Source organism: Rosa rugosa, chromosome 5 (genome assembly GCF_958449725.1).
Source record: "Rosa rugosa chromosome 5, drRosRugo1.1, whole genome shotgun sequence".
Taxonomy (NCBI): Eukaryota; Viridiplantae; Streptophyta; class Magnoliopsida; order Rosales; family Rosaceae; genus Rosa; species Rosa rugosa.
This window is the reverse complement of record NC_084824.1, coordinates 22731612-22757828: the sequence shown is the minus strand read 5'-3', so window position 1 is coordinate 22757828 and position 26217 is coordinate 22731612. Positions and strand designations below refer to the sequence as shown.

Sequence of the window (26217 nt, the reverse complement as noted above, 5' to 3'; positions counted from 1 at the left end):
AGTTCTCGAGTCGGTCTAAATCATGGAGTCTCTACTAAACAAGTTCTCGAGTTCTTTTAATCATCTTAGTCACAATATCATATAGACCAAATTTAACGGTAAAACTAGTATATACTAATAAAAGAAAAATCCATTAATCCAAATAGCTCCCTCGAGCCGGTCCAAATTGATTTGATGTCATACTGATCATGTCATAGAATCTTCATTATTAGTAAAGAAGGGGGTAAACAGGATGACAACAGCTCAGAGAAACAACCAAACATAGAACAAGACATGACATGATCTTGAGCCAAATAATTGAAAATAATGCAGTTGCGGAGAAGAAGCATATATTCATGTTGGGAAAGTTGTCAGGTTCCATCTCAATCAAGTACATATTGATTGTCCTGGAGATAGAGATATTTAAAAATTTGATCTACAAAGTCCAATTCCATACATGCAATATTACCTGTCTAGATATAAATATTTCATCAGTAAGAGTTAAACCCACCAATACAAACATACCCTTATTTACTAGAATAGTAGCTGCAATTCAATTATTCAAAACAGAAATAGACAGAGGGGTCTTGGTGCATGGTTGAAGTTAAAAAAGCATGTCAATTCAAGATCATTCAAATAGTTCAAAGAATCTGTCAAAGTTTTGCTTCCAAAGAATGGAAACAGTTCTGTCAAAACTTTGCTTCTTTGGATCAAAAACTGGAAACAGTTTTGTCAAAGATAGTATTTGTACTCTCATCATGTATCAAAAAGGGGAGGTTACAGTACTTCTTCTGTCAAACAGCTCCAGTTACACTGCTTTGAATTAGTTTTCTCGCCTCGGGAATTGTAGTCTGCGCATGCATTTGAAATTTTGAAAAGCCAATCCTTCTTTAATTTCCTGTAGGCTTTGAAGCCCTCTGCTGTTGTTCATACGCATAAAGACAATTCACATTGCATGCTGCAATTTTAAATCTTATGTTGGTTGTCTTTATCCATTGTCAATTCCAACATGAACAAAAGCTTAAGAGAGGAGACACGGATGCTTGGTAAAAATGGTTCAAAGGATCATAGAAAATTATGAACTTCAATGTTGTATTTCCTGCAAGTCTAGTTTTATTTTTCGACGTAGTGTTATATGATCTAAAATGAAACCTCATATCCAGTTGTATCACTTGTATGATCTCCTACCATAGTGTGGTTTCACTTAAGAATTGTGATGCACTCTAGTTGTACAGGTTTTTACACCAAAAAGTGAAAAACACTTGAAACTTCCAATGCAAGACCTCAAGCACAATGAGTTTAGGGTTTAGGGTAAAATTATCTGTACAAAGATTATCTGTACCCTAAAATTTTACAGAAAAGAAATTCAACTGTTTTATTGGCCTCATTCTACAGCTGTAGAACAAGCACACTCATCTTCTCCTTCAAGCTTAACATGCCTTTCCCACGATTCTTATCACCATCATCTCTACAATTAGTCAAACTAGTCAAAAATCTTCTATACCAAATTAACTACTTTTCTACCTCTCAGAAGTAACAATGTACAAATTATAGTATAAACTAGGCAGAAGGCCCGCGCGGTGCTGCGGGTATACTATTGATATGGTTGAATTTTACATCAAAACTACGTTCCAGATATATAGATATATTACATTGAAACACATTGTTCTACGTTATAGATATATTACATTGAAATGATAAACATATAAACATGTGATTGATACTTTGATAAACATATAAAAATGTAGTTGCTATGTAGACTGTGATAAGCATGAGTATCTGATAAATTTGAACCTTGAATACTTTTTTGATATGAGGCTTGGCCAATTTTACTTGTCCCAGCTTGCAACTCACATCCAAGTAAATTGTTCATGCACTCATTATTAACTCCACCTTGTGATATTAACTGCTTCCTCTTGTCTGATTTTAGTAGCGATGCTCTCACTACAAACAACAAACCATTTGACAATAAGAATTTCATATGAATGATAAACTCAAAAAATAGTATTAGAACACAAAACATAAAGCAATGACCTTGAATACTGCTATCAACGGAACTCTCTAACATTAATCGCCTCCTCTTATCAGATTTTGATCCGGATGCTTGTTTATCAAGTGGATTAGCAGTAATATCATAAAATGAATGGATGCTGCCACTATCTTGGTCTTCAGACCAAGATTGGTTTTCAACGTTGTCCCTTGTTCCAGCAAACATATCCTAGTATAAAATTGAAACACCATTACAAATAGAAAATACAATAAACAAATAAATAACCCAAAAAAAAAAAAAACAGCAGCAAATCAACCGTATAGGTCATTAGCAACCAAGCAATGAAGGGAAACGTATACACTACGTCATTGCATTTTTTGTTTTCGAACTAAAACATGTAAATCAGTCCTTTTCATTGACATACATACAGAATCAAAACAAGAATTAATATACAACTTGTATGTAAAAGCATATTATGCTGTGAAAATAAAGATGTTCAACTTGATCTAATCTTGGTAAGTACCTTTACAAAGGAAACACAAACTGATTTGCCCTCTTCTCTCTTTCACTGCAGTAGCTAAGGCTTTATAAACCGAATAATACCAAGACAATGTCTATTAATAATTATCAACATCAGTTACTCTTCAATGCAGGTTGAAAGTTTCAGTTCCTGATTAAAGATGTTGAATTTACATAGATCTAAGGTCAAGGTCCTAAATCAAAGCTCAAAGATTAGGAATATCATTACAACTCAACAGTTTCAGTAGAAAACAATAAGCTGATTACTCCAAAGTCTAGAAAGCCAATTTTAACACGGGTTATAAAGTTTGCTTAAATCACAAACTGAAGGATTAATGACTCTCTTAATATCACCTTTTAACTACTAATATTGAAGCTGATTACTTGTCAATAAAAACCAATGTCCAAATCCAATTCTCTAGCATTTCACTGCTTCCCTCTAAACTTAGACTACAAAACAAACTACTTCAGCTCAAACAAAACAGAACAACATTCTTCTATTTGAAGTACAACCTGATTACCCAAAAACAGTAACACTTCTTTTCACTATTGACACACCTGTTCTAAACAATAAGCTCATTATAAATTTTCTTTTATTCATAACTCTTCCTTTTTCTTCTAATAAATCTGCAAATAGAAAAGAAAAAAAAAAAAAAAACTAACCCTGACTTGACAGAACTGGAGAAAGCAACAAAACACATACCTCTTTTGCTCCCGAAGCCCGTCTCCTAAACTCGATCACAATCTCAGCACACCTCTTCCAAAACAAACCCAAGCCTACCTCGCAGAGATATCCAAGCAGCCCTATATCCACCAGTAAAAGCACATTAAGTTCATTTATTAAATCAGAAATGTAATTAGTTGAGGACAAATGGTGACCAACCATAGATCGAACACTGATCATAATTTCAACAATAGATCGAACGCCACCAAAAACAAAAACAGAAAAACAACACACCAATCACAAAAACCACTGACCCAAACCACAAATCAAACCGGAAACAACTGCAAATACACAGAACTACCGCTAAAATGACTGAAAAACCAAAGTTCAGAGAGAAACATATGCTTTGCTCATCGAAAATCCCAATAAAAACTCATCCTTTCCCATGCAGAAACCAATCAATTGAGATACATCATGAATATCAGAACTAATAAAATAAAAATTGAGGACCAAGAACAGAACTCTGGCGGATAGTCGATCCGGGCATAAAGGGAATTAACAGAGATATCCAACGGAAAATTTCATATTGGATCTTGCTGTTCTTGCAATATGAAAGAAAATTGGAACTTTTTCCTTTACTCCCTTAAGCCTTTGTGTCTCTCACTCTCTTTCTGCATGAAAGAGTGCTACTCCTCTCTGCACACACCCTACATCGTCTGTGGAGCAAAGACACAGTGCCAGACTACCACGCCGAAAGCAATCGGTGCCACAAAAATTGAACAGCTGGAGGGACAGTTTCGTAAAAAACCAGGCAAGAGAGGGGCAGAATGGCCGCGTCACTATTCATTTCGTTTGTCGTTTTGCCGTTTGCGTTTTAGTATAGTTACTAGGAAGTTAGGCCCGCGCGTTGCCGCGGGAACTGATTGTTGATTGTTTGTGAGTGAAAGGAACGTTGATTAAGAGATTGTTATGTGTTAGAAGCTGTCAAAAGAAATTATAGAAGAGTAAAGAAAGGTGGAAATACACATGAGGAAAAATGTTGTGGAAAAAATGGGAATATATATACAGGTTGTCTGTATACAGATTTGATTGAAGTGTTTGGCAGAAGCAGAAATTAGAGGAGCAATTCAACAACTTTGCAAGGAATTTTGGTTCTGGCAGGTAGTAAAGTTAATTTTGGAAACTGTTTTTGTTAAGATAAAAAGTAGAATAAAGTAGTTAATAACTCAGAAAGAGAGCAGTGGCAAGCTGGAAGGGATACAAATTGAGGTACTGTCTTTTTTGGCTTTAGGTCAATCAAGACATCAAATAGGGAATGAAATTATTATGTTCGAAGATAAGTGTAGGATTAACAAAATGTTAAGACCCATACCGTGCCTGTTTCTTTCATATGACGCTTGTCCAATGCTGTGTTCATGTGAAACGACATTTTCAACTTCTTGAATGTTGGACATACTCGGACCAGAATTGCAGCTTGTTTCAGCAGATGTAGTCCTTCTTCGTTTGCGTTTATCAACACTTTCAGCATTTTGCAAAAGTAAATCTCTCTTACTTTTTCTCCGCTTAGGCATTGGATCTACAAACAGAGAGGGGGAAAAATATTTAGAAGAAGAAAATGCAGAATTCGGATCTTGTGTTAGTCTGCTAGCTAATTGAAACAAAATGAAGAGAACAACTGAGTTGATGACAATATTAATAACCATTATGAAAATAATAACAATCTTGATTATTGTAGTTTCTGCAATAGTACAATAAAAATCCTTTTCACAGCGCTTTTACGATACTTTATACATCAATATTTATAATCATTTAATTTAAATTTGAATATTAACTTTATAACTATTTGGTGAAGAGCTAAATAACTGTATGAAAAAATAAATAAGATAGAAAATTCCACCTGACACTGCGTTTGAGCAAGTTTCCATATCTATTGATATTCGTTTTGCTAACAAAGATCTTCAGAACCCAGCAACAACCTGAAGGCAAAAAAGTAGCAGCACATTAGAGATTGTACATTCGACATGCATAATTGCATATTACGAAATGATCATATCAAAGACCATCCAAGACATCAGAAATTCACAGCCTATCTATAAATCTAACCAAGAGCTGGAAAATATATCAGCATGTTCATATTGATTTAAAAATTATCAACTGAAATCAAACCTTCCAAAAGAACTGAAATGAAGGTTCAGATGAAATCAGCAACCAAAAGGTTTGAGTGAAGTATATAGGCAGTAAGAATAAAAAATCATATTCACAGAAAGAGACAGAAACCTATGAAAAGATATATACCTGAGAAGCTAAGTTACTTCAAAGCCTAGAATGAAAGAACAGCAGCACAAAACATAGAGCTGAAGAGAAGAGTAATGTTACACAATTTTTTATTATTATCCTAATTTGGTTATCTTTCAGCTAAGGCTTTGAAACTAAACAACTAAATGAATGCTCCGACGTTACACCCCAAACGGAGGCATTCCCGACAGAATGTTGACCTCAGTGGCTGCGTCCCATTTGCTCATCCTTAACATTGAATGCAGTAATATACAAATTCTCCTTTTCACAACCAAAAAAAAAAACTTTTTACAAACATGGGAAAAGAATAAAGTGGGAGGTTGAAAGTTCATCTCAAAAGCATACAATATCGGTAAAGTGTGAAAACCATTAAAATCAAAAGATGAAAACCAGAGCAATTTTCAGCTTTTATGAAATCCAAAGGTAGATGTTATTATGTATGGATTGCTAATTCTAAAAATATGAGTAATATAAAATAACATCACAACAGAAAGTGCATCAATTGATGAGAACAAAAAGCAGCTGATGAATCATACCATATATGATTAGCCAAATGAATGGAGAGACACATATAGTTATGCTGATATCTACTACCAATTGTATCTTATCTGCTTAGCCAAATGAACGGAGAAGTAAACGATAAAGCAAATACTGCCTAATATCCCATTCAACTGATGAGAACAAACAGCAGCTTAATCTAACCAAGGTGAGGCTTAGTTCTACAAATTTAATACAATTACTTCATCCACCTGAGGCAAGGCTTCTAATTTTCAGACATCAGAATGCTTTGGGAGTTACTACGTAACTTTCTATAGCCAGATACCCAATGAAAGTAAGATATGTTTTCTACACCATAAATGAATTATTGATCAATCGTAAATGAACTAACAAAAGCATTGACAAAAACGACAGCTTCCACCTTAGCAAAACTGACCCAAAAAAAAAAAAAAATTTGAAGCTTAACTTTCTTTGAGGCAGGAATAAGCATTGCCAAACTTCTTTGTCAATACTCCGATTACTTTTTCAAACTCCCTATTTCTCTACTTTGTCTAGTCTCTCAGTTAATACTCCGATTACTCAAATCATATTAAAGACTTAAACTCAGATAGGACATCATGCCTGCATGCACTTTCCTCATAACTCTTAGGGCTGAGATCAATTATAAGCAGTTATAAACCAACCTATTTTACATATTTCATCATTCTTTATTTTATTTTATTTCATTTCATTTAGGATTTTAGATAATCCAGTACAAACAAATAACCTTTTTGTAATCACATTTATGTAAATCTTCACTTGAACATGACTCTTATTACCTGTCAACTCAAACCATTTCCCATTCCCCTTCTTGGAGTTCCAATTCACCTATACTTTGATATAAGGAAATAAACTCCTCGATTACCTGCAGTATTAAACTATTAATATGGTAGCCAGAAACCATATCAGCAAGAAAAGTTGTTTTGACATACAAAGTACACATTTGGATTCACAAATATTACCTCTTTAACTCTTGTACCAGTGGACATGATTGACAATAGTCTTTGCCTAAGTTCAGCTCTCTCTTGCAGAACAAATGTTGTTCCCTGCACTACAAAGTTATTTGTCGATATTTTTAGCTAGGAGCAACTGAATTTTAGTTTTAAGTAACTATACATCACTACATGGTCGGATAAAATAAAGCAGTCAACAGTTAGAATATAGAGCGTGCTAGATATTCAAGTCACTATCACCTTATTTCTTCTTGAGATACGAAAATTGCCAGATTGGGACAGATATGTGGTATCCAACCAACCCTTTGCCTCATCTCCAAGTAGTGATGTATATTCGTTTTTGATTATTGCTTCTGCCTGTGCAAAAACAAAAAAATTTGAACATAAAGGAGAAGAAATACTCCAAATCTTTTATAAAATTTGCTTATCTTCTCCTTTAATGTTCAATACAAAATGGTTAAAGTAACTCTTCTTATTTGAAAATGTTGGATTCTTTCCCTCTTTCCTCCCTCCACTTGCCTGCTCCTATTTTTTAAATTTATTATCATCACTCAGGCTTATAGTTATTCTCTCCTAATATCTGGTGTTTGATCATGCCCATCACACAGTATTCTGATCACACTATCTTTTGCCTAACTTGAGACTCCAAATGCAAATAAACCTTACAGCAGATAATGAAAATTTATAAGAATGTTTGATCATGCCCATCACACAGTATTCTGATCACACTATCTTTTGCCTAACTTGAGACTCCAAATTATGCAAATAAACCTTACAGCAGATAATGAAAATTTATAAGAATGTTTGATCATGCCCATCACACAGTATTCTGATCACACTATCTTTTGCCTAACTTGAGACTCCAAATGCAAATAAACCTTACAGCAGATAATGAAAAATTATAAGAAGATAAGCATATGTTATACTGATCAGTAAGATGTAAGCTTACTTACATGCAGTCTCTAATTGTTACACACCTAACGGACACAGGACACAGACATAATAAACAAAACCGAATAAACACATCGAAAAAAAGCACTACCCTAATTTCAGGTGCTATCATAAATTTCTTGAAACTAATATATAGAAGATCGAAATCATAGAATGCATGCGGTCATGATATGACTAAGATTAATGCAGTCATCTGAAAAAAAAAAAAAAAAACACTACAGATTCATATATTATTCATATAAACTATTGCATATTCCATTATTAACAATAACAATGACGCCATAAATAGAGATTAGAAATTGAGAATCAGACCCTTTACAGAAGAAAAGCTCATTCGTTGAGGGAAAAGTTCAATGCCAGTAAATAGTATCACTCTCCAATCCATGGCTTCCTCGTTCACTCTTCAATTGCTCATATGATATATATGAGTTGAGCTCTGTGATATAATCGTACACCAAATACATTGAAAAGTATTTATTCAGGTAAATCAAAAATGATAGAGTAAGCGTTAATATTTATTAAGAAATCCGATGACCAAGGGAATGCAGCAACATACCTTGTCTGATATGTCATTAACGATATCATTCAGTTGAACTCAGTCTACGAAAAAATTGCATTGAGGTAAAACAATCGATATGATAATTTGGGGTCAACAGACTTTGCAGAATTATCACCTTCTGACATAGGTTGTTTTGCGATCTCACCAAATTTTTGAACCTCTGCATGAGTACACATAATTCAATTAACAAAAGGCATAGCAGAAACTTCTTCAAAAATTGAAGCAAACCAATTTTATGTACAGTTTTCACATTCAAGGCTCTAGTAAAGCATAAGCCACCACTTAATCTCACCACTACCATCAACATCTTGTCAACTAAATTTTCAGTCCTCAAGTTATAAATAGAGTAGACTAATTCAGTAACACGCAAACAGTTCAAATCATCATGCACGCTCTAAACAAAACAAACAAACTGTTACGAACAAATGTCAAAACTTTGATCCAGACATTTACTTTTATGGCTCTATATCGACAGCAAACAACTAAAACACTAATCCTTGAGTAAATCAAAGACCTATCCACCATTCAAAAACAAACCTTACACTTATACCAGAAGATAAATAAGCTGATTCAACACAAAATAGTAGACAATCCCAGTAAAGGGCTCAAAATCAATACCAAATCAATCAAAGAATCAAACCCACACCCACAACAAAACTCCAAAGAAAACAAAAAAATATATCAAACAACACCCACAAAATAAAATCACAGGAGAATCAAAGTGAGCTTCAAATTGTTAAACATTAGAAACATAGCTTGACATGTTTCCAATTAATCAGCCAAATTCCAAAGTGGAAGATAAACAAAATTGCTAAAACATAAAAATCCATATCAATTGAAAATCAATAACAACAACAAAACCAAGTAAAAACCAAAGCATATAAGAAGTAACAAAAACAATAGAAGACAAAAACTTCCAAAACTGGAATCCTCATTGTTGCGAAACAGACTAAAAGCATGAATTAATAATGTAGCGAAACCAACTGAATAATCCACAAATCCAGCAAAAAAAGAATCAAAAGCTTGAATCAAAGAATTTGAATCAGACGGTTTCCAATGATTAGAAATAGAGTAGAATTTTAGGTGGAGATAAATCATAAGCGTTTCATGATAAGATCAATGGTTATGATGTTATGCTAATTCTATCAACGTAAAATCTTACCAAGCTTTTGAGTGATCGTGATGTTGATGGAGAGGCTTCTCGGAGTGGAAAAACAGTGGAGATGTTGGCTCCTTCAACATGTATAATCTGCAAATTAAAAACAAACAACAAACATAAAAAAATGGATTCAACTTATGAACAATTGAATCAAAAAGAAGATCATAGAAGATGGAAACCATTTAAGGCTGATCACCATCGTCAGCAGAAAGGTTACATAATAAAGAAAAGCTCTTACCCATTTACATTACATCCAAGTGCCGAACTTGAAGTTGAGCTTCCCGCAAGTGAAGTTTGTCTAATCCTGTACCCAGAAAATAAAGGCAACCAGATAATAAAGGACAAAGCACCAAAATAATAAACCGAAAATACAAATTGGTAAAAGAGAAAAAGAGGAGCACAGTTTCCCCACTTTTACAGAATCATCATAATTAATATATGATGGTGGATTCTAGCTCACCTGGCTATCTCATAAATCCTCTGTGAAGCAAGCTCGTTGTATATACACCACTCCAACGACAATTCTTCCTTAATATCAGATTTCCACTTTAGTTTTAATTTAACCCAGTAACGAATTGAATTCAAACCAAGAATTAGAAGGATTACCTTTCTTGGTAAGCAGTGGTTCCAAATTGATGTATAGAAGTCAAAATCGCAATGACCAACATGAAAAAGACTAAGGCTTTAAGAAAAGAACAAAGTAAATCTTTATGGGCAGACCTTTCTTGAAGAAAAGCCAGAGCAGATTTGTCATATATACCTGTAAAATTTGAAGATGATGTTCAGAAATTGTTTGTCTGGTTGTTCTAAATATCAAGGCAAACACAACAAAGTAATATGCGTATAAACCCCCAAATCAAAACTTTCCAATTCAAATCCAATACATATCTCACATCAGAATGAGAGAACAATTCAAAATTGAATCAACAAAATCAAGGTTCACAAAAACCAAAAAAAAAACAATTGGAAATTTGGGAACTTCTTTCTTTGTGCACCTCTCACTCTCACTCTCTCTCTCTCTCTCTCTTCGGGCAAAGCAAAGAAACTCACTTGAACTCTCTCGAAGTCTCGATCGTTCTTCGTACGTACACCTGTCTGGGCAATCAGGTAAAAAGCCAAAGAGAAAGCAGTGGCACAGCTGCAAAAAAATTTCAAGCGAGGGCAAAACCGCCAATTCAAAATGAACAGTGCTAGGAACAGTAATTCGGCTTTAGATTATAGTAATAACTAGAAAATTCTCCCGCGCGATGCTGCGGGTATAATTTCTTTTTTTTTTTTTGCCCCTCAAATCTTGATCTACATAATATAATACAATTATAATTTTACATATTACAAAACTGATATTTCAATCGTAAAGAGAGATTCAGGCAATACCTGGTATTTTAACCAAGGTGGTATCAAGTTTCTACAATGGGGGTTTAGCACTGATCTAATTCATTGGCAGACTCAAATGCATCTTCAACTGAAGTGGACTCATCTGCAGATCCATGGACTGTACATACAGAATTTCAATTCACTTGATCATGGATTGTACCTATTTGCAATAATTTTACATGCAGCTATACCATGGATCAGATCTGCTACCAAGAAAGTTTCTTACATATGAAGGTAGGAAACTTCTTGCGTGAGCAGGTTCTTTTGACCTGATAGATCATCATTACCAGAAGCTTCTCCATTTGCTGCTAGCGCACCTGAAACAAAGTAATAAGACTCATTTAGTGTGACAACTGGTATCAAGATGAGCACAATCTTGTAGACTCACTATCAAAAAGAAAATCACACTGGTTCTTTATGCAAGATGAAAACAAATGTTACATAAGCAAGACAACAAATTAACTCTCTTTATGAAAGTTGCACTTAGAAAAAAAAAAAACATTGTACTAAACCAAAGACACATAAAAAATTAAAAACAATATGGTTACCTCCATCAGTAAGGCCCAAGTTCAGGATGTCCAAAAAAATAAAATTAAAATAAATAAAAAATTAAAAACTATTCATACCTTGTGCATGGGGTTAAACACTTGTTTCTGAGGCTGTACCAGATTTATTTGCAACAGAACTTAAGCGTAGCTTATTCAAACTTCTGATAGCCGAATCCAAATCATGACTGCATTCTTCAAGTGCTGTCTCTAGGAGCTAGGATATTCATACAAAAATAGTTAGCAACTCACAATCTAAACTGAGTAGATATGATACACACATGATCCGAAACCGAAGGATAGGAAAATCGCTGTCAATTAAAGGAAAGGAGAACATATACATACAGACACACACACACACACACGCGAATAGAATATGCACTTATATAGAAATAATAGGCTAAGAGCTCTTACCGGTACAATCAAGAATCTTTTTAATAAATATTGAAAACTGAAAAATTGTTTTCAAAAAAATAATCAAATTGCAGCTCTATTACAAAATGAAGAAATAGAGCTGAAAAGATTACAATCTACAGATTGCAGTTCTATTACAAATTGCAGCTCTATTACAAATTATCAAATTGCAGCTCTAATACATCCAATCTTTTCATAAAAGCTGAAAAGATTGCAAACCATAGTAAGCTAATGCACAGATATGATAGTTGATCTTACAATTAACAATATTCTGACTAATAAAGTCATGTTTAAACCACAGTAAGCTAATGCACAGATACAATAGTTGATTTTACACTTCCATTCTTTATATGGGACATAAAATTGATACAAAGCTTAAAAGTAGAAAATCTATGATAATAAGGTTTATCATTTTCATTTATTTGCAGATATAATCAAACGATCATGGTTAGACATGGTTTTGGGATTACCTAGCTGATTGTATTACCCGTGATATTTGGGATTCTATCCGAGAAATAAAGAGAACTCATGGACAACTTATGCCACTGAGTAAAAGATTTGTATGAAGAACAGATATTTAGAGAGAAAGAGGATTTTATGAATGAAAATGCAAATGAGGCTATGATACATCGAGAACAATGAGTGAGCTACAGTCCTTAATGCGGTAGCACTATGATCCTATTCAGCTCAATTACATCATTCGATCACTACAAAAGCAAATGAAGTTTTGAAAAAAAAGAAGCCTGATTCTCCTACTTGAACCTTCAAAAGTTGAACCAAGTTGATATATTAGTTAAGTTATCATTATAAGCTGAATGACAAATACACATCAATTCCAGTAACTCAAAGTATTCCTTGAGTAACTATTGCATTCAAAATCTCTATCCATAGATAAATGTACAGCAATCAATAAATCAAACAAAATAAAGACTTCATGACCAACATTCAAACTCACATCAGAGGAGATACAATAAGTATACATAGAACTTCTGAAACAGGAAGAACAAATAGATATCAGAACTGTAACAGTAATTATTGTGTAAATTTACACTTCTTTGCTTTGTTACTTAAACTAAACTTTTGGTAGGGTATTTACCATCTCATATAATGATTTGGATGGCTCACCTAAATCAGAATGCAAGCTTGAATACAATGTACCGATCCCATCCATAATACCACTTGATATAAGTATGGCAAGATATGGCACCATTACACAAAAATTGGAACAAAGCTACTATCAAAATCATTTCTGGTATTATATATTCCATATATCACATAGAACACATAAACAAACTTTATTTGTAAATTGAAAATTTTAGATGACTTTCATAGTACACTACTTGCTATTTGCCTTTATCTCAAGAATCATACTACATCAATGATCAAAACTACTTCATCTGATTCAAGTACCACAACTAAGTCCAACAGCTTCTCTTTCAATTTTACTTGCTGCATCAGAAAGTAAGGAAGTAGGCTCTGCACAATACCCTAATTTTTTATTCCAGATTTCAGAAATCATAGGTCGATTTGAGAGGAAGGGTTTCAAACTTGTAGGCATTAAAGTAGTTGTAATTTTCAAGAATGAAATCAAGAATGTTTCCTAAATGCTTGGCATATTCATGTGCACCAAAACTATGTCATGCTTCTCATCATCAAGGTCAACATTCTCATAACAAATAAAAAATAGCAGAGAACCTTACCTACTCTGACCAAGTTATGACCAGAAACTTCAATCGAAAGAAATGCGCTACAGCCTTGGCAAGTATTTAATGATAAAATTCTGTGGAAATTAAACACATAGTTAGATTGGCTTTAATGAAAAACTAAGGCATAAGAATGTTAATACCCAAAAATAGAAGAAATACTGAAGATATCAAACGTATACTCAAAATCTAACGTCAAGTCCAGTTAGAATACAAAAATAGATCATTTAGAGAACCCACTGATTATTCATATATATTATTGAGTGTATGCTTGCCCACTGACAATTTAGAAAACTATCTAATCAGCACCCTAAATAGATCCAAGTTAATAAATAAATAAATAAAACCAACAAAAACAAATGACGAAAATTCCAATGTAAGAAAAAGATATCTATGTTTCACAAAACGCACGTAGACCATCAATTAAATAACACACATAGACAACAAAACAAAGTTTCTAGACGACCGAAATTTCTCGTTTGTCTATATTAATTTTCTCTTGCTTTAAAGGTTGAACAAAACGTTAATACTAAAAAAAAAACCAATTCAGAAACAGAAAACAGACACCTAACCAAAAAGATAATATACTTCTCATCTACCTACAAATGCATTACATCTCAAGATGATTATAGTTCTTTGGTTTACAATGGAAAAAGGACATTTTACTTATATTAAAATGATGAAGCACAGTCAAAACCTTTCTTCTTTGATGTCAATCATTCTGGTGCAGACCGAAAATCAAAACCTTATCTTCAACCTCTCCCAATCAATCATTGAAATCCCAAACCCAGCAATGCTTCTTCTGTTTTCTGCAACCCAATTTCAAAAACAATACAAACAATCAATAACCAACAATATAGATCTTTGGTTTATGATGAAAAGAGCAGATTTTACTTACATGAAAATAATGAAGCACAACAACATCAATTGAATGAAAATATTACAGGAATATTGAAAAAAAAAAGGCACTGATTATATGTGTAACCCAGCAGAAACAAAAACAAAAACACGACCTTCTTGTCAACTGTACAATCTAATTGAGTCTTGTTTAACAAATCCAATATCCAACTACTTATAGTAACAGAAAAGAAGAAGAAGAAGAACCAAAAAGCAGATTCTACCATCTAACATTCTGAATAAAGCAATTCAAACACTTCTTTGATGTCAATCACTCTGGTACAGACCAAAAATTAAAAACTTACCTTCAACCACTGAAATCCCAAACCCAGCAACACTTCTTCTGTTTTCTGCAACCCAATTTCAAAAAACAATACAAACAATCAATAACCAACAATATAGATCCTTGGCTTTATTCAGAATCTTAGTTATATGAAAATAATGAAGCACAACAACATCAATTGAATGAAAAAATTACAGCAATATTGAACAAAAAAAAAGGGCACTGATTATATGTGTAACCCAGCAGAAACAAAAACAAAAACACGACCTTCAAAACCTTCAATCCTTACTCATATCCATAACAACCAATCGCTCTATGTTGCTATCAATTTTATCATTATTTTCAATAATACATACAGTTAACAATTGAAAATCATAACCTTACCTTCAACCTGAGATTAACAGTACCGTTCAGTGATGAGACCCTCTTCGCCCTCCAACCCACTTCAGGTAACTTCTTGAATCCAAAAACCAGAGCAGCCACACCACAGCAATAATACCAAGATACGTCGTTTTCTTTGTTTCCAGTCCAAACCTCTCCCCCTTCAATATGCACAAAATCCAGATTAAACACAAACTGCCGGAAAAAATAAAAAATAAACAGAATACCTGCACAAAGCGTGAAACCTGGGAAACTGATTACAGTATCTGACAATCTGAAGACATGCAAAATCAGAACCAATTAAATTCCAATCAAAGAAACAAACCTGCACTCTCTCGATCCTGAATAACTCCTCTCTCTCTCTCTCTCTTCGGAAAGCAAAGAAACACACCTGCACACTGACGATCCTTCTCGATCCTTTCTGGCTCTCTCGATCCTTCTTGATCTCTCAATTCGTGGAGCAAGCAAACAGAGCCACGTGGAAACAAACCAAACCGATCAGAGTGCAAAAAGCAATGGCAAACTGTAATTGAGAACAAAACAAAGGCCAAAAGCGTCATTTTACTGTTCACTAAAATGAACAGACCTTATGAACAGGGCTTTCTGGCTTTCTGCTTTAGATGTATGTATGTATAATAACTAGCAGAATAGCCCGCGCTTTGCTGCGGGTCTTTTTGTTATTAATACACTTCAATCCTTGTTAAAAAATATAAATGCTGTAATGAGATGTTCATCATTCTCCACTTTTGCAAGTGAATTGTGACTGATGCAAACTCTCCATAATCCAGAAATCCATTCCCATCAACATCAGCCTGTGCAAAACGAAGAAGAGAAGGCATTATTTTAGTTCTAAATAGATATATTAAAGATATGTAATCCACTATTGGTGGTACAATCTCAGGAGCACTTTTCATACTGATTTGGAGCTGAGGTTTAACTACAAATTAGCTGGAAAAACGAAGTTCACTAAGCAATGAAGGGAAACGTAGAAACTATGTGATTGCATTTTTTGTTTTCGATTGACACACATACAGAATCAAAACAAAAGAGTTGATTTTCAATGTAAATCCACAAAACCAGATAGGAAATATACAACTTGTATGTAAAAGCTATAAGTATAAAAAGTTACCTCTTTGGATTTTTGTTAGGAGTTTATTAGAACAGCTGCTTGCTTATGGAGTCAATTCTATGAATCAAACTTTGACACCAAACTTCTCTTCATCCAAACTGATCAAATGATTTTGAAAATTTCGTAACCAAAAAGAAAAAAAAAGTCATGGACTCATTATTTTCCATTCAAACATGCTCGAGGACTATCATTGATGTAAAATTACGGTATGGAAGAAGAAGATCAAACCTTCTATGACAAACATTAAACAATAGCACAAACAAAAATGTAGATACATATTTAAATGAAACCAAGAGTTTCTTCCTATTTTCTACATAACTCCTCGCTGCAGCGAGTGAACCATCTTTTCCACGCTGCCCCACTCTATTAGCCTGATGTCGAACCTCTTTTGCCTTGGCAACAGTGGTTTCAATGCACCCGTGCTTCACGAATTGCGATACCATCGTCCTCAGCATAGATTTGCGATGAGCCGCAGTTCGGTTCAGCTTCCTTAACTTCGTCATTCTCTGATATACACAACCACACAAACCGTGAGAGTCAAGCATCGAAATAATTCAAGCGAAGGTGACCTATATTATTCGCATATTAGCCTGCTGTCACTATGCTAAAAACTGCATCACACTACACTTTTTAGACAACGAAAAAAAAATTTCCGTTGTGTGATAACTGAAACTGCTTCACACAACAGGTTTAATGAGATTGGCGTTGTATAAGGAGGTCGTACATCAATTTTTTTGGGTCCAAGATTATTGTACAACAGTTTTAAGGATTTGTCTGTTGTCTGAATGTAAAAAAAAAATTCCCCCTCACCTTGCTCAAATTTTGGTCGAAATTTTGACTCACCTTGCACAACAGTATTGTTGTATATGTTGTATGAGAGTAAGTTGCAAAATAACATACAACACATTTTTTTGTTTCCGTTGTGCAAGTTTGGAAGAAAATCAGATGTACTCCAAAATGAGAGTGATTAGCCCCAAAAAGACTAATTTTTGGGTGAAATGCTTGTACATGAATGTAAGCTCCTACAACATAATGACCTATTTTTGTTGTGTGAATGCGAGATGGCAATCCTAGGCGGGAGAAGTGCGTTTGTATGTGATTCGCACTAGGCGGGAGATTTGCTTGTTAGGTCGTCCCTAAGTTTCAAGTATAGACCATCAGACAACCAAAATTCATTTATGTGTTGTCTGACTTGATTATACAAACCAAAATTCATTTATGTCTCCCACACTGTCTCCCACTTAGCTAGTCTTTGCGAAAAGCCGTAAAACCCATGTTCTTCTAGCTTCTGAAAGCGGAACCCGTCTTCTTCTCTTAAAAGAATCAAACCCATCTTCTTCTTGAAACCCATCTTCTTCTAGATACATATATTTCAGCAAAAGAAACTTCCACACTTCCTCTCTCTCTGATTTCACTCCCCTCTCTGCGGTTCTTTGAGTCGCAAACCCTAACCCCTCTTTTCTTCGATTTCCGATTTTCGAATTTGAAGAGGCGTGTAATTCTCCTCTCTTTGCTATCTCGACTTGAGATTAGGGTTCTTCATACTAAAAAAATTAGGAGGTTCTTCGATCTGCTGATTCTGCATACTGGGAAAAAGAAGCTCATCAAGGAATGTGAAGGCTGGGTCTTCGAAACCACTAATAGATCTCACGAGTTAGTCGCTGGTGCATCCAAGACGGTGGCGCTCAAGCAAGAAGATTCGATAAGAGCGGGGAACGAAACTTTCACACTCCGAAAAACAATTAGACCCGATCCCGAGAGAAAGCGTGCTCAAACCCTAATTTTCATTCTTAACCCATCGACCTCCTCCTCCCCAAACTCGCTCCTCCTCCTCTTCACCATCACAATCCTTCCTCCTCCATTCTCCGGCGGAATCTGAAGCTCCGAGAGAGCCGAAGAAACCTAGACCCCAACAAAGTTGAAGAAATTGATGAAGCTCTGAATCCTTTCGACGACAAACTCGAGCTCCCTCTCCACCTTTAGCCGCCTCCGATGGAGATCAACCGGCTTATGTTCGCTGCTTCCAGCTTTGTCGATTAACCTAACACAACCACGATGATGACGGCTCAGTTGCACCCTGAATAGACGTTGCCGGCTCCGAAATTTCCGGACTTTCGATTCTATTCACACTAGTCGAGACTAGGAAGAAGAAGCGGTAGTGATGAGTTCGGCGGTGCTGAAGGAGAGAAGAAGGCCAAATGCTCTGACTGTGTCCCTTAATTCGAAGATTTACAGAGTCAGCGATAGGCTCTTCCTCTGCCTCTCCGGCCTCACCACCTATGCTCATACTCTGTAAGTTGGAATTGCTTGTTCTTCACTTAGGGGTTATGGTTTTTAAGCGTTGATTTCGATTGGTGTAATTTTGTTATGGTTTTTAAGCGTTGATTTCGATTGGTGTAATTTTTTGTTTGGGTAATTTTGGTGAAGGTTTCAGAGGCTTATGTATAAACACAAGCTTTACCAGCAGAGGGAAGAGAGGCATTTTTGATGGGTGTTCTGTATATGCTTGAGCAATGTGATTTAGGTTTGGTCCAGACTCGTACTTGATACATCTGCCATGATCTTTCTTAAATTTTACTGTTTTTTTTTTTTTTTGTCAACTGCAGGTCACCTGATGGAAAAGATTGAATGCTGACCGAACTCGGAATCAAAGATGGGGCACAACTAAAGCGCCATTTGATCCCCAAATCTAGAGTGAAATCTAAGAGAAGCAAAACGAAAAGCGAAAGCAAAACCAGAGAGAGGTAAAGGTCTTTTGAGCTTCTTAGTTTAAGCAATTGAGAGTTATCTTTTTGCGTTTATAGTTCTCTGAAACCATTTGGCCTTAGTTCTGAATTTTCACGTTTTATTTTCCTATATGTTCCCCGGAATGAATGTGGGGAGTTGGAACGTTTGGAGAAGCTAGTGAATAGTATGAGAGGGGAAGCTCGGTATATATTGGTGAAGAAAGAATTGAAATTGGCTGAATTGGTATATATTGGAGTTAAGCTTGCACCTTTCGTTAGTTTGACCCACCTATTTTTTCTTTTGCTGCATTTTGGAATTTTTCTGGGAATCCAAACAGTGTTTTCTCTTCTAGCGTTCTGCATTATTATGGTATTTAATTTTTGGATGTGATTACGGATCTGGCGGTATGGTGTTAGCGTGAGAATCTTTATTGACGATGTATGTGAAATTTGGTTATATTGTGGAATTATTTGTTTGTTTTTGTCAATTTTTTATGGAGGTCTTGACTTTTTGACCCTGTTTTGATTGGTTTGGTTTGCAACTGGGAATTGATAATATTGAAAGGAAGGAATAGGTTTGAGTATTTTGCTGGATAACGATTTTGACTTGGTCATATGCTTGATTATGAGGGATTTTTTGTAATGAAGACTAAATGAAATGAAATTGGGAATAATGGTCATGTTTTAGTAGTCTCACTTAATGAAATTGAAAGCTCTGTGTGATCTAGTTAAATAATCTGCTTCCTGTTTTCTCCTTTTTGCTATTGGATTTGAAACTTGAAAGCCTAGATACAAGTTCTAATGCATTACCTATTGAGACATGATGAGGGTATTAGTAATAATACTCTTTGCATTTAGTTGTATATATCTTTCATGGTCCTGATTATATTCTGTGTCCTTGTTCAATAGGAGAGAAAATACTTTGGGGAAATCTATTAGCATTGGAATCAAGTCTTCAGGGAGCCAGGATGGGCACTGATGGTGGATATTGGAAGGGTACCATTCTTATTCCTTTAATAATGAACTCTCTCTCATGTCTATTTATAGTTACAAATCCTAGTGATTCTCAATTATAAGCAATTAGCATTTCCTCCAGATTTTGGTTCTTCAATCTTCGATGGCAACAATGATAATTTTATTTAGATAAAGAAGAAGTTGGAATTTGGTTAAATCCCTTTATCTGTTATGTTTAATGTACGACTCAATATGGATGCTGATTCTAATAGAAACTTTGACTGTCATGATCCACAGCTCTTGATTAACCCATATTATGAATTTATAACTACAAATAATAGATTGGTTGGACACTTACTTACTTTTTAATTTTTAGCATTTGTGGAATGTTTATTGAGCTACCTGACTTTAGTCATAGAGATGAACAACCCATATCTATGAAAACAGGAAGTTGTTAGGGTGTATGTTAGTTTTTGTCCAAACTTTTCCATAAACCTTTTGTCCTAGGACGTCACTGCTTACTTGCTCTCATCCTGTGATACATGTACCAAGCTTATATATCAAGGGGCATATTGCCGAAGAATAAATATGGCCATAGGTCTGTGGGGATCTCTTATCCAGAAACCTCCCTCCATCTCCTCTGCAACCTTCCCCGCTTCTTCTTTCTTATGTCTTTTTTTAAAAGAGTTTTGTTATATGATATGCCAAACTCAGAGGCCAAACTCAGAGCTGCCATCAAACTCAGAGCTGCCAAATTTTTTTATTTTCTCTCTTCTTCTTCCACCTCTTCTTCTTCCAGCACCAGCAGCAACATTTACACCACAGGCTTCAAAATTGTTGACTGAGGACTGCATGGCATGTGTTGATCTTCTTGAAGTCATGCTGGTGGAACATTTGCAGAGGTTACTATTAATACACATAAAGTTATGTTTGAAATATAGATGTTTATCATCATGTGATGAGTAGTTTTTACCCAAACGAATTTAAGACTTTGCATTTCTGTCATTTCAGGTTAAGCCTGACGAACTTTTTACCCCTCTTTTTACTGACTTATTACTAGCATATGGGAAACTTTGGATGCTATATGTAACCCAGTTTACGTAACTTATTCTAGTAAACAAGTTTCTAACTGAATTTTACAGAAATTTTTATTCCTCTTCTAGTTCACGTGAGATTCACTTCTCTTTTTAAATTTCCTGAGTTTGGTTGCGTACTTGCGTCCTTCTTGATATGTCTGTTCAGAGTTTGAAGTCTAATATATTCTACATTGGTTATTAGCTTGTAATTTCTTTCATACTATTTTGCAAATATTGTAGTCATGTACTCTTAGCCTCTTTAAATTATTGTTTCAGGAATATTGTGCAGCAATGTGAATATTCAAATGTTAAAGCTACTGAACTGATTCTCTCACAGTTTGTGTTTTGAAAGATCACCTGCCTTCCAAAGTGGGGCTTGCATTAAGAGATGTAGATGCAAGTCTTTTTCTTTTTTCTTTTTCTGCAACTTCTTGCTTGTAGCAACTCATGTGTAGTGTGGCTTTTGATGTGGGAATATTGCATGCTGCCTCTTGAAATAAGTTGTTGTTTTTTGTTTGTGGTTGTAGATTATTCAATTGCAAAGAAGTCAATTTATTCTCTCAAGTCAATTTTTTAAAGGTTTCCTTCCCTTGGCTTGTTAAGTAACATTACATCAGTGGTGGCAGAAGTAGAAGAAAGAAGAGAGGAGCAGCAGGAGCAGGCATATTACATCAGTGGTGGCAGAAGTAGAAGAAAGAAAAGAGGGGCAGCAGGAGCAAGCATTAGTAGTGGGTGAAGTGGGCAAGCAATCATAAATAGTCCAATAATCACTGTATCCATTTCTAGCACACTTATGTTTTTGTCTCTGATGCAATGTAAGACAATAAATTGTCACTGATTCATGACTTTGTGGAACAATGACTAATACGAATGTATATATCTTGGTGGATCCAATGTATTTTGAAGTTTAAAGTATGCGTTAAAGTACTGCTAGTTCATTTGATGGTTTGCATCAAATTTTATTTCCATTTGATCACTATTGTTCATTAGGTAAATAGATGTTTAATTGATCATACAACAGATTTCTCATACATCAGACAATGGTTCTTTGAAAAAGTAAAGTCTTCTAATTAACTCTCACACAACAGAAAACACTAGAGCTCCGTTGTCTGAAAAGCTTAACAAACAACGGACTTAAACAAGTTCTGTTGTCTGAAGATAGCACCGCAGCTGCGCATGGCACCTGCCGAGCCATCTGTCGAGTATCACACAACACGTTTAACACATACACGTTGTCTGTATGTTTCTCAGACAACTGTGTTTCACCGTTGTCTGAATTTTCATCAGACAGCGGCTCGGTCTACAACGGTGGCTCTCCATATCCCACAACGGTTTCCATCTGTCGTCTGATAATGTTTTTGGCATAGTGTGTAATCACTGTTGTCAAAAACATCAAAGCAAATAAATTAAGACCAACAGAAAAATAATCTTGCTAAACACATAATGCATGTGCTCCCAAATCAAAAATGCTATGGAAATGGCAACAATCTAAATAAAGTAGATTGCTAAAGATGTTGCTAAAGATCTTGTAGCACTCGGGATCCTTTGTATATCAATTCAGGTATGTTCATTAACCAGTATTTTCCTCTGATATGCAGGATCACGTAATACATTTGTTCCCACTATGCCTGCATTAACCATATGCACTATGGAATCAAAGTTCCAAGGCTTTGGCAAAAACAAAGAAAATCGCCAACTTCTGAGAAGAGGAAATCTCAGGTTGCAAGAGTCAATGGGGATAATTCTGTTGGAATACCACAGTTGCTTTGTCGCATAAACACATTGCAAGGAATCCGGAGTGAGTTAGAAGTTTTGGAGAAACAAATTTGGGACAGACTTTTTGAATGGATTGGGGAAGAAGTTTGAGCACTCTCCTGCAGCTTGTGTGGAGGTAGTCACACAACATTATGAGGTAGTAGCTTATAAAATGGTCTTCCACTACCTCAGTCATGTTCTCTGGGATCGTTTGTATGCCTTCACTCTTAAATACGTAGAATAGCAAGCTAATCATGATTTCATGGTAAAAATAATTTGTGATACTGCCATGAACATACTCTCAATAGACTTGATTATAATTCATGATAGAAAATGGTCAACAATAAATTTTTTTGATGCGCTGACATCTCTCAACTTAATTGTTAATCAAATTGAGGTTAGTGTTTACTTTTTACTTCCCTCTCTGTATTGTTTTTGTCGTTTATGTCATTCTATGTTGTCCTTTATAGATTCTAATCTTACTGTTACTATTTCTTGCAGTCTCTCAATACATGGTTATTGGTTTTTAAAAAATCAACACACTATGTCAAAAAATGCTTCATACCATACCCCTCAGACGACAGAAGACGTTTTTTCTGTTGTCTGATTTTTTTGAACGTCTTCAGACAACAGATTTAACTATTTATGTCGTCTAAATGGTATCAAAATCAACACCAATTCAACTTTTTTAAGTTTGTTATAATTTAGAAAATTCAGACAACAGAATCTGTTGTCTGAGTAAATGAAAAAACATATGAGGACAGACTTGAAAAAACAAGAGCAAAATACTGCTGCCCCGCCTATTTTTTTAGTCAAAAGTTAAACTTCCCACTTCTTTTTTTCCAGACATATTTGCACTTCATCGGGTCACTTCGTCCTAAAGGCCAAAACGCCGTCCTAAAGCTCAGTCTCTCCTCAGCTCAGTCGTTGGTGACTGGTGAGCCTCTCTCTCTTGCTCGACCTTCTTTTCCATCGTTGTTGTCGCTCTATCTCTCTGTCGCTCTCTATTTCTCTCTGCGCGGCTGAACTTTGGAAGTCCGGAACAAGATCGGAACTCTGAAGCAAATCGGATCGGAAAAGCTTCTTCGTCGCTCTGGGTCTTTCTCTCTGCGCGGCTGAACTCTGGAACTCTGAAGCAGATCGAAACTCTGAAGCATCGGATCGGAAGCTTCTTCGTCGCTCTAGGTCTGTCTCTCTGCGCGCGCGGCTGTACTCTTAAGCAGATTAGAAGCTTCTTCGCCCCTCCGTACTGGAGTCGACTCTTCCTCCACCAGATTCAACCGGAAGCTTCTTCCCCCCTCCTCTCCACAGCTCCTCCCCTCTGCTTCTCCACGGTAAGTGATAATCTTTGCTTGAAGCCTTGAATTGATAATCATAATCTGGAAATTGATAATGTTTGTTCTTGTTGAGTTGATGGCTTGTTGCTGGAAAATGGAAATTCCGAAATTGATGATCTTATTGTTCTTGTTGCTGGAATTGTTGTTGAGTTAAGTTGTTGCTGGAAAGTGGAAAGTGATAATCATCTTGTTGAGTTGTTGCTGGAAAGTGGAAATTCTGAAATTGATAATCTTCTTCACTTCCTGTAATCTTGTTCTTGTTGGTGGAAATCCGAAATTGATAATCTTCTTCTTGTTGCTGGAAAAGTGGAAATTGATAATGCATTTGTTTTGGAAATTGATAATCTGGATGTTTCAGTTGTAGGCAGTGGGCTTGTTGATTTGGTCATTTGTTGCAGGATGTTTCTGTTGTAGGCAGTACCGCAGTAGGCAGTAGGTGCTAATCCGTGCTATAATCATATAATGTTAACTGTTAAATTATAATGAGTTAAATTAGACAATTAGTTAATGACTTAATGTCTAATGTAATGATTTTTGTGTTTCTTGTGTGGGAATGTGGGACGATAAAAACATGGCAGCTTGGAACCCAGTGTATGATGAATCCGTACTTAGAGGAGTTCAAGAGGCTACTGGTTCAAATCATGATCTCGACTATCAGTTTGTGGACCAGGCAAGTTCTCCTAAGAGCACTTTTTTGTTTATCTTAGTGTTTTGTAACTGCTAGGACATAGTATGAGCAGAGTTGCACAAACATTCTCGAAAAAATGAATTTGAATGAAATGCAGAACTGGGTTTAATGGACCTTTGCGTATTCTTTGCTTTGTTATTAAGAATGTAGAGGAACTGGTCCTTTTGCCAAGGAATCCAAAAGTTACATGTACAAACAACATTGGTTTTCTCTGTTATATAATCATGAAAAATATATCTACTTTTTAAGGTTCATTGGTCATTGAATTTTTTATTTATCTCCCAGCAGGACATCTATCGAAAGAAGAAGGATGCAAGAGTCTGTGAAGGCTGCGGCTCGGATCTTAGAATGCCAAAGAAAATGAAGGTTTCAACTTCTGGAGGGCAATTCCTTTGTAAATCATGTGCTAAGGTAGGGTTTGAACAACCTGCCCCCATTTTGGGTGTTCTGATGTTAGATTTAAATTTCTTTAGTCTCCTGCATTCTGGATTGTGTATTGTTCATTTTTCATGATTTGTTGGAAACTTGAAACCACCTATCTCTGGGAAACCCTTTCTGCGAAAAAATTCTGAACCATTCATGAGTTCTTTTACAAGGACCTTATCATGTAGTGAAAGATCGCAAGATAGTTTCTCCAGTGAAGATCCCAATGAAGCAGTTAGTGAGATTTTTTGTTTCTTAAATTTTCTTTTACATTCATCAGATAATAGAGTTTAATTGTTTTGTCTTCTAATTTTCAGAGCTCTTCTCATTCCTTACACATGCTAGTACGTGAAGTTCTTTTGGACAAAAAACAGGAAGAAATTCCATTTGTAAGTATCTTAATAAATTATACTGATGTGGATGGGAGTCAACGGAAATTAAATCCAATTTTTTGTCATGAAAGTAACTGTGGAGATACTTAAGGTGACTTTCTGTTATTCAGAAAAATATATGTGCAGTTTCACTGTTTTGGATCCTGCTTCCCGACCAGTTTTGGACTTCTACTGTTTTGTGTCATTGTCTTTAAGAAGATGAAATATATGTGCAGTTTCACTATTAATTACTACATTACTATCAAGCAGCTTCCATGGATGATGATTTACTTTGTTTGATAATGGCAGGTAAAAGCACCTTCCAAAGATAGCCCTGGCCCTGACTCTAACTCTCCATCTCTTTCTGAACCTGGTTCTGGTGATATCAAGGTATGTCTGCATGCATTTAGATTCTCATTCATCATACTGTTGTGAAAATGCAAAAGACTTGATTCAATGGGATAGCATTTTGTGTAACTTCGATTGATTTTGCAATTGGACTAAAAGTAAGAGAGAGGTGAGTCTCTTTCTCATCGGATTCGTTTCAGGCAGATG

At 35.3% G+C, this 26217-nt stretch overlaps 1 protein-coding gene and 2 long non-coding RNA genes across 18 annotated transcripts; 2 read left to right on the top strand and 1 right to left on the bottom strand.

Moving 5' to 3' along the window:
- Nucleotides 1-1535: 1535 nt before the first annotated feature.
- Nucleotides 1536-15778, bottom strand: LOC133708172 (uncharacterized). 16 transcript variants are annotated; one of them, XR_009845626.1, is made up of 24 exons: nucleotides 15529-15668; nucleotides 15207-15364; nucleotides 14845-14889; nucleotides 14340-14451; nucleotides 13640-13719; nucleotides 13065-13117; nucleotides 11607-11742; nucleotides 11207-11297; nucleotides 10981-11098; nucleotides 10657-10744; nucleotides 10213-10366; nucleotides 10067-10134; nucleotides 9845-9910; nucleotides 9610-9696; nucleotides 8445-8607; nucleotides 8201-8324; nucleotides 7178-7294; nucleotides 6947-7035; nucleotides 6764-6849; nucleotides 5050-5128; nucleotides 4525-4728; nucleotides 3192-3292; nucleotides 2014-2197; nucleotides 1536-1923 (listed from the first exon to the last, which is right to left on the bottom strand). XR_009845626.1 is itself a non-coding variant. In XM_062133629.1 (6 exons), exons 1-4 carry the CDS (start codon nucleotides 15761-15763, stop codon nucleotides 14413-14415), a joined length of 477 nt encoding a protein of 158 aa, XP_061989613.1. In that variant the 5' UTR covers nucleotides 15764-15778; the 3' UTR covers nucleotides 11756-11976; nucleotides 13640-13719; nucleotides 14340-14412. The 16 variants fall into 16 exon arrangements, 2 of the variants coding, with proteins under 2 accessions (XP_061989613.1, XP_061989614.1); XR_009845631.1 differs by lacking the exon at nucleotides 13065-13117 and having other exon boundaries at nucleotides 8445-8488; nucleotides 8563-8607; XR_009845625.1 differs by lacking the exon at nucleotides 13065-13117 and adding an exon at nucleotides 15449-15477 and having other exon boundaries at nucleotides 15595-15609.
- A 2204-nt stretch (nucleotides 15779-17982) lies between these two features.
- Nucleotides 17983-20492, top strand: LOC133708264 (uncharacterized). Its single transcript, XR_009845696.1, has 4 exons — nucleotides 17983-18624; nucleotides 18760-18856; nucleotides 18939-19076; nucleotides 19968-20492. It is a non-coding gene; the product is annotated as an uncharacterized LOC133708264 (long non-coding RNA).
- A 358-nt stretch (nucleotides 20493-20850) lies between these two features.
- On the top strand, nucleotides 20851-21982 carry LOC133708436 (uncharacterized). The gene is made up of 2 exons (XR_009845836.1): nucleotides 20851-20914; nucleotides 21715-21982. It is a non-coding gene; the product is annotated as an uncharacterized LOC133708436 (long non-coding RNA).
- The last annotated feature ends 4235 nt before the right edge of the window (nucleotides 21983-26217 follow it).